Source organism: Juglans microcarpa x Juglans regia, chromosome 8S, assembly GCF_004785595.1.
Source record: "Juglans microcarpa x Juglans regia isolate MS1-56 chromosome 8S, Jm3101_v1.0, whole genome shotgun sequence".
In the NCBI taxonomy this organism is placed as follows: domain Eukaryota; kingdom Viridiplantae; phylum Streptophyta; class Magnoliopsida; order Fagales; family Juglandaceae; genus Juglans; species Juglans microcarpa x Juglans regia.
The window spans coordinates 8542732-8551678 of NC_054609.1; the positions used below are offsets into that span (position 1 = coordinate 8542732).

At 37.1% G+C, this 8947-nt stretch overlaps 1 protein-coding gene and 1 long non-coding RNA gene across 2 annotated transcripts; both read left to right on the top strand.

Annotated features, from left to right (window-relative positions):
• Nucleotides 1-1233: 1233 nt before the first annotated feature.
• LOC121244374 (DNA-3-methyladenine glycosylase 1-like) lies at nucleotides 1234-6927 on the top strand. Its single transcript, XM_041142429.1, has 2 exons — nucleotides 1234-2631; nucleotides 6587-6927. The coding sequence occupies exons 1-2, from the start codon at nucleotides 1517-1519 to the stop codon at nucleotides 6606-6608; spliced, it is 1137 nt and encodes a 378-aa protein (XP_040998363.1). The 5' UTR covers nucleotides 1234-1516; the 3' UTR covers nucleotides 6609-6927.
• Nucleotides 2638-5007, top strand: LOC121244376. Its single transcript, XR_005936408.1, has 2 exons — nucleotides 2638-3690; nucleotides 4576-5007. It is a non-coding gene; the product is annotated as an uncharacterized LOC121244376 (long non-coding RNA).
• Nucleotides 6928-8947: the final 2020 nt, after the last annotated feature.

Here is an 8947-nt window from a genome sequence, read left to right on the forward strand (position 1 = left end):
TGGAGTGAAGTCGTATATGACACTTAATATTGGTGGGTACATATGTTATGATATCAATGAATTGAGTTATGAGTCTGCAGACAACGTAGTTTCAACATGAGTTGTACTACGGTCACCGGTAGGTACTTGCAGTACAAATGGGGGCTGTGATGATACCTTATATTATGTTCTGATAATGATGGCTCTAATAAAGGAAAAATATTATGTTTTTTAAGAGATGGAGTATCAAATGTTCTCTGTAAGAAAATGCGTATTAAAGTTTTAATGAAAGATGTTGAGAAATCTGGATGAGAGAAAAATACGATATTTTCTTGCATGCATTTCATGTTTATTATTAATCATGCACATCTTCGCTTTGCGCAAGTTCATTGTTTAACTTACTGAGAATGTAAGGAATCTCACTGTGGTAATTCCACTACCATTCCCCTGGAATGGTAGAAGTTGTATCAGGACCGACCTATGAAGAACAAGATGGTAATGAACTCCAATCTTTGGCTTCAAATGGTTGAGAATGAGCCCGGCCCTGATTGGAAGCTAGATTTGATATTGATGTATATAACAATGGCTCTATACACCATAGCGCGGATAAGAGAAATAATTTGACTTGTTTTATTTAAGAAATTTTGATGCAATGTCTATAATAAGGAGAACACATCTCCCACTTTATGCCTGAACTTATGCCTTACTATGTGGACCTCTTTAAGTAAGACAATATCTATCTATGGTTAACATAATTTATTGTGATGTTTAGTTCATTCTGCCATGAAATTTTTATAAGTCACCCTTATTTCGTTGCGATTATTGCATATTTGGATGCATTGTATATTAACTGTCATGAACGAGAGTATGTAACCATGTGTTGGATGTCCTGACACTCCAAGTCCTGTTCCATCCAAACGGAGGTTGGAGGCATCACAACTACCCACTCCGAATTTGACTTTGACGGAGTTGAATAGTTCGACTGCCCACTTTGAATCAAACTACCCACAGATAATCACCCCAGATGGAAGAAAAGCAACAAGAGTCTTTCCTTGTAGAGTTGTTAGATCCTCACGTTTATAGTGGTTTTCATCATTATTTAGAGTAACTGAGTCCTACTTATTTTATGTTATTTTTACATTTTTATATCCGAGTAAGCCTCTTTTGCTAATTTATCCGGTTACTGTATCATTCTTATATTTAAATAAAATTATTTTATTTATATAAAAGAATTAACTGATGATGTGCAAAATTTTCTACCCTCGACAAAACTGATACACAGCCAACTAGTGTTACTGAAGAAACTCAAGTGCACGAGACAAGAGATGAGGAGGGCGCAGGAGTTATAAAAAGAAAGTGAGACTGCAGACTACACTTGTCTTTTATTTTCAGCTTCAAAACTCCTTTTCAGTTTACACAAGTTCCTCCGCTCCATATCTACCCACGATGCCTTCCATTCCGCCTTTTTGTTGACCCACACCGCCGGCGACAGTGTAACCCTACTCAAGCCGCCGCCGACTGAATCTGTCTCTTACATATGGGCGAGCAAACCCAAACCCAAACCCAAACCCAAACCCAAGATCAGACCCAAGCCCTCATACAGCCGCCCCACCATGACTCGTCGGCCGCCAGCAATATTCCCGGAGCCACGCCATCGGCGGCGGAACTGAGCAATGCTCCTCCACAGACCTCCTCTCCCCCTTCCAAAATTCCCTTCCGGCCTCGGAAGATCCGGAAGCTCTCGCCCGAAAACGAGTCCGACTCGAAATCCTCCCAAATCATCGTCGCCGCTGCCGAAACCCCCAAGCCCTTGGCGACTAAATCCGTGAAATCGAAATCCGGCCAGCAGCAGCGCTCCACTGCCATAACCTTGCCAAGAATCGTCGCTAGATCGCTCTCGTGCGAGGGCGAGGTCGAAATCGCGCTCCGACACCTAAGAAGCGCAGATCCGGTCCTCGGCCCCTTGATCGACCTTCACCAACCCCCCACCTTCGACACTTTTCAAGCCCCATTCCTTGCCCTGACCCGCAGCATTCTCTACCAGCAACTCGCTTACAAGGCCGGTACCTCCATCTACACACGCTTCATTGCGCTCTGCGGCGGAGAGGCTGGGGTTCTTCCTGAGACTGTGCTTGCCCTAACCCCTCAGCAGCTCCGCCAAATTGGGGTTTCGGGCCGTAAAGCTAGCTACCTCCACGACCTCGCGAGGAAATACCAGAATGGGATTCTATCCGACGCCGCTATTGTAAATATGGACGACAAATCGCTCTTCACGATGCTCACGATGGTCAATGGGATTGGGTCCTGGTCTGTGCACATGTTCATGATTTTCTCGCTGCATAGACCGGATGTGCTCCCGATTAACGACCTCAATGTTCGTAAGGGTGTTCAGCTTCTTTACAATCTCGAGGATTTGCCTCGGCCGTCGCAGATGGACCAGTTGTGCGATAAGTGGAGACCTTACAGGTCGGTAGCGTCATGGTATATGTGGAGGCTTGCTGAAGCCAAGGGGGCTCCTTCGACCGCCGCAGCAGTGGCGGCCGGTGCAAGTTTGCAGCAGCAACAGCAACAGCAGGAGCAGTCGCAGCATCAGCACCAGCACACTCAGCAACCGCAGCTTCTGGATCCAATTAATAGCATTCTCAACCTTGGGTATGATTACGTGTACTACAATTCTTAATTTCTTACTTAATCGTAGAAAATGGAGTTGTGTAATTTGTGAGTTCTGTGTTTCTAGATTATGCAACTTGGGTTCATAGAGCTAATTGTCGGGGCGTTTTAATTTGATATCGTTATGGGGTCAAGTATGGTGTTCTTTCGTTTTATGTTGATAGGTTAGACAGAACAGTTGTTTGGTAGATCATGCCTAGGAAGAAATGTGCTTTTGAAGGAGCCAATTGATTCTTAGATTTGTATACTGCTGAAAAATTGCATTTCAGATGTTCTCCATTGTGCTTGTTGCACATTTGGAAGCAGGCTTCTGTTTGTTAGAAATGCTGTTGTTTTATCCAAATCGATGTTTCCATTGTTTGGAAATCAGGTGTCCTATTCTCAATGGCAGCGTGCATTTACCATGTCATTTTATTTCTTGGGATGTACTCACAGTATTTATTAATATATTATCTTATTATTTTGGTTATTGGACAATCTCACACATTTTGCAGCATTTCTTCCTCCTCGTCAGCTTCTTGTAATTTTCTTTTTTATGATGCCGTTAAGTGGTCATGCATGTCAAATGTGATGTGATATGTAATGGTTGCCTTTGTTTCTAATCTTGAAAATATGAAGGTGCATGAATCGTGCTACCTATCATAAAATGAAATATAAAAGGTAAATGAGAGGAAGTAAAATGAAACAAATGTAACATCCTCATCCTATTAAAGATAGAATGCTACATATATTATAGCACCAAGATTTAAAATTTTAAAAACTGAATACTTAAGCAATCTTCTGTTGTGGACCTTTTAGAGATGTATAGTGATCTCCCTCAGTGGAATGCAAGTTTAATTAGAGCAATTCATGACTGGAAGGTTGATTTCTTTAATACATTCTTTAATGTGTTGTAATCCACTATTTTGAGAGTAAGGGTGAAGACAAGCTCTTTTGGGGACCCTTCCAAGAAAGGGATGTTAAATTTTCGTTCTTTCTATAATGTCTTTATTCCTCAATTTTAACATCACCTTTCCGTGGAAGAGAATATGGTGGACTAAGGTGCCTCCAAGAGTTATGGCCGTGGATGGTTTTATATGGTTTTTTTTTTTTATAATTTTTTTGTAAAAGCTTCAAGTGGTCATGCATGTCGAATGTGATGTGATATGTAATGGTACCTTTGTTTCTCTTTTGATAAGTAAGAAGAATTTTACTAATCCACATAATTAGGCAAGGCCCTAGTACATAGGAAGTATACAAGAGATGAACCTAAGTACAAGCTAAGCGCTGTGAAAAACAGCATAAAATTCATTAAAACTAGTCCCATTCAATACAATAGCCAAAGCCCAAAGTAATAATGTATGAAAGAAAAAGTCCCTGAACTCTCCCATTGAACGTTCCCTATTATCAAAACAGCGACCATTCCTCTCGTTCCAAGTCCACCATATTAAACATATAGGCACCATCTTCCAAACAGCCGCTATTTGACGATTGCCCTGAATACCTCTCCAACATGACAGTAAATCTACCACCCTCGTCGGCATTCCCCATGCGATACCAAGCCTAGTAAATGGTGCCTTTGTTTCTAATCTGGAAAATATGAAGGTGCATGAATCGTGCTACCTATCATAAAACGAAATATAAGAGATAAATGAAACTGAATACTTAAGCAATCTTCTGTTGTGGACCTTTTAGAGATGTATAGTGATCTCCCTCAGTGGAATGTAAGTTTAATTAGAGCAATTCCTTGTTTGTTTTCGCAGATGAGATGAGATGAGTTGAGATTAAAGTTAAAAAGTTGAATAAAATATTGTTAGAATATATTTTTTAATATTATTTTTGTTTTGAGATTTGAAAAAGTTGAATTGTTTATTTTATTTTGTATTGGAAGTTGAGAAAATTGTAATGATTAGATGAGATGTTTTCTGAAAACAAACGAGCCCTAAGGTGCCTCCAAGAGTTGTGGCCATGGTTTCATATGTTTTTATTTTTTTTTTCTTTTGAAATTTTTCTAATTTTTTGTAAAACCTTTTCAACTCCAGCCCAAACACCTTTTGAATCCCTAACAAATTTCTATTTCTGCAAAAAAAAAATAAAAATTGTCCAATGATTTGCTTAGGTTTCCATGAAAAACACCCCAAAAACCAAAATAACTTTCAAATCTACCTATCCACTTTAACAAACCCCAATATAAAACACATCTCAACAAATTTTATCCAAACAATTTCTCATTTTTTTTCTATCCATTTCCACAAAATCCATTAAAGAACACATCTCAATTCTTTTTTTCAAAACCTTTAAAAACACATATTAACCAGACATGGCCATTTCTTTTGCTTGGACAGTCTTTGTAGGAAAGATTTTTACCATGGATAATCTGAGGAAAAGACACCTTGTTGTGATTAAGTGGTGTTGCATGTGTAAGAGGATTGAAGAGTTTGTGGATCACTTTTTACTCCGTTGCAAGATGGCTACTGCTCTGTCTAGACTATCTTTTTCAATACTCTCCTCTTTTGGACAGCTTCTACACGCTTTAATGGACTTATTTTACAGATTTTCTTCTGTAGTTTTCTATTTTCAGATAGGCTTCTCTCTTGAATACCTCGTGTACTTGGATTATGCCTTTCGCACAATTTTTTTTTTTTATTATTTATAAAGGAAAAAAGAACAATGTGCTATCCTTTTTGTTCAAATTGTGAACTCTGCTTAAAGTTGTTTTACAACATCTCAAGTGAGGAGTGGACCACTGAATGAGGAAAATCACATTTAATGGGAGAATATGAATAGTTACCACCCACTTAATGAAAACCTCACATGAAAGTGGAAGATCCAGTATTGGGCTAGAACATATAAGCCGGTGGAATATAGGCTAATAAGTAATGGAAGAGTTTAGATTAGGTAACTACTGGTAATTGAAAAGTTCATTTGGGTTGGGCTAGAACTAATAACTAGGTGGACTTTAAGCTAACCTCAGTTTCTCATTTGATTGCACAATGGAATTTCCATTGAGTTAGATTCTTCCTATGCTGGTTACTTTTCTGGTTTCATCTTGTTTTCTTTGTGCAATTCTGAATTACTTTAACTACATCTTTATGCTCTTATTCTTTCCTTTGAAATTAGATGCTTTAAGGATCTCTTATCTCTCCTTTAATTTTTTCTGAGGCATTTTCATTCCTTAGGATTAGTCATTGGCTGTCTTCACTCCATGTCTAGTCTTCATTTTTTTTGTTCATTCAGCTTTATGTTGTTGTACGTTTTGAGCATTATTTGCTTAGGCAACCATTCTATTCTGCATGTACCCTTATAGGTTTCTATATTTGTGCAAGAAACGGTTGCTGCACATATCATGATTTTTTTTATAAGTAAGATGTAAATTTTATTGATACGAATGAAGTAGGCGAAGCCCTTGTACACATGCACATATCATGATTTAGTGCTTGAAGAGGCCAACTTCAATTTTATATCAATAGAATTCTTTTTATACCATCTGGTGTTGGTGATCTTTTTTTCGTTAATTAGTAATAAACCTTCATGTAAAAGTGCAAAAGTGGAAGATCCAGATTGTAACATTTTTTCCCCAACAAATGTTACAATCTGAAACCTGCAGTGAGTTTTGTTTTGTAACTAGATAAGTGAAGTTCAATTCCAGTAGCTAGACTCCCTGCTTACATTGATGCTGTGAGTTGAATTGAAGGACCAGGAATCTTTTATTATTCACCTTGAAGGCTATATAACATGCATTTTTCATGTGATTTAGTAACATAATCGTGTCCTGTAAACATCTAGGGCCAGCAATGGATTTTTACTTTGTAGGGTTGAGTTTCCATCCAATTAGTTTACACTGTAAACTTGTATACTAGTTAAGGATCCGAACAGTGCTTGAAACGTTCAACTTCTCTGATAGTTATTCTGCACATATTTATGTTGCTTATTATCTTCTTCGTGCTATGTGATATAGGGCCTGTGCTTGGGGACAATGATTTACATTGGAAATGAGAAGTTGGTCTGCTGTTCATATCTGTCCATCAATATGGGCAGTACTTCAAAGCAATGCAAGAATGGTACTATAAAAGAGATATTTTAGTGATGAGCGCTGAGACACTCAAAACTTTGGAGATCAATGTGTCATTGTATTCAGTAAATGTGCTTGGAGTTAAATAAAAGACCATCTATGCTAGAGTTCTGTTATCTTATTAAATGACCCTAATTTCAACAGATCTCTTGTAGAACATAATCGAATGCCGAAACCTTTGAAGGCAGTTTGGCACTAGATCTTGATGAATATGGTTGGGATTTCTAGACTGAATTATCTCATTTACTGCATTACTTGTGAACTAGATTCTGAAAATTCCAGCTTAGGGTTGTTTGTACAGCAGTTTCCAAGTTTTTATGAGATGAAATTTATTAACAAGCTTTAGTGACAGAGACTATCTACTGTCAAAGTACAACGTCTATACAGCTGAATAGCAAAGTTACAACTCAACCTGGCCTCTCTCAGATGCATGTTTTCAGGCTTTTCTGCTGTAGATCAGCTAGCTTCCTTCATGAGAGAGTCTTCGGCTAGCCCAGTAAACCATGGTATTTTGGTAAATATCCCATCATTATTTATTATTGTAAGCTGGGAGGAATGTTTTTCTCATTTCTATGTTATATTGACTACTCTTTTCGTCACTTAAAACATTGGTTGGTTAATTGAATTGGTGTACAGCACTCGAATGAAATCGCTTGATGAGAGGTTTGCAATTCCATCCATAAGCCTTTATACCAGTCTCAAATTCAATGGCTGACTTACATAAATCGTTTATGGGTGGGTGTTTGGGGAAAGGTTTATTATTTTTGGGCACTTACAGCAAACTATTTGTTCAGGCTTGTGCACTTTCCAGATTAATCTGAACTTTATTAAGGGGACACCCAGTGTCAATAAGAAAAGTTCTATTGAAAAATATTTAAGGTCCCGTTTGGATAGTTAGATGAAAGTTAAAAGTTGAATAAAATATTATTATAATATTATTTTTTAATATTATTATTATTTTGAGATTTGAAAAAAAGTCTAAATGCATTTTCTTCTTCTTCTTCCCACTCTCTCTCCTCTGTCTAGATGAATACAAACCCTAGGGGTCAAGCTGAACAGACACTAACGCGGCCAAAGGTCAATGTGGAAATGAACGTTCTAAACTCGTTCAGGTGGCGTGAGAAGCTATACGATTCACGGAGAAGAAGAACGTGAATTAAGCTCAAAGTAGATGCCAAAATCAATAAATTGAGAGCTGGGAAAGTAACACCCAAGACAGGTTTCGAAGTAGTTGGACTTGGGTTCATTGAAAGGCCGATGAATTAGCCAACAAAGTGGATCCCCTACTGGGGACTTGGCCGGAAACTCGGTGGACTGGGTTGAATGAATGAATGGACTAATTGGTCCAAAATAAAAGGAATAAGTATTAGGCATTTCTAAAGTATGATCACTAGGTATTCTCATGGGATGTTTACACAGCGTAATTACTTTGCAAATATTTTTTTTCTTAAATATTAGTATCTATGCAAGTAATTTTAATTAGAGTAATTTTACATACAACCATAAAATGTAAACGCCGCGTAACAACTTTAAAAAAAGTAGGAACTACTATTAAAAAATTAAATTTTTTTTTTCATATATGTCTTATATTTTATTCATTTTTTTTCAAAATGGTTACCCGATAGTTACATAATTTACGATTACAAATATTTTTTTTTCTTTTAATTAAGAAAGATTATTTTTCAAACTCTAGGGTTTGAACTTTTTCAAAACTAGTACATGTTTAAAAAGTTTAGAACTAGTACCTATAGTTATGGTCAAGTTTGCATTGTTAGGTCTACGTCAATCAAATCATCATCAATTAGAAAATGATAGGTGTCATATTATGTACACCATGCATGATCATCATCTCAACTCTTTTGTTCTCATCTACGTTGATGACATCATCTTGATCACAAGGAATTATTAATATATTTATTTTGGTATCCTTTAACTTATGGGATTCTCATGACACAATTGTGTATAAATCTGCCTTGGCTATCCAATGTAAATAGAGTCAATAATATATTAATCACTTTATCCCTTTTCTCCAACATTTCTTTATGAAAAATCAAGATAAAATTCGGGGTGTAAAGTTTAAACACAGGATTGGATGAAAAGGATTTCAGAGCATGTATTCATCTGTGCATCGTACACTATAAATAGTACAAGCTGTATAACAATCCGCACATGTTGCGGGATTTCAAAAACTGAAGTTTAAATAAATGATTTCAAAACAATACAGTTCAAATATTTGAATGTTTCAAA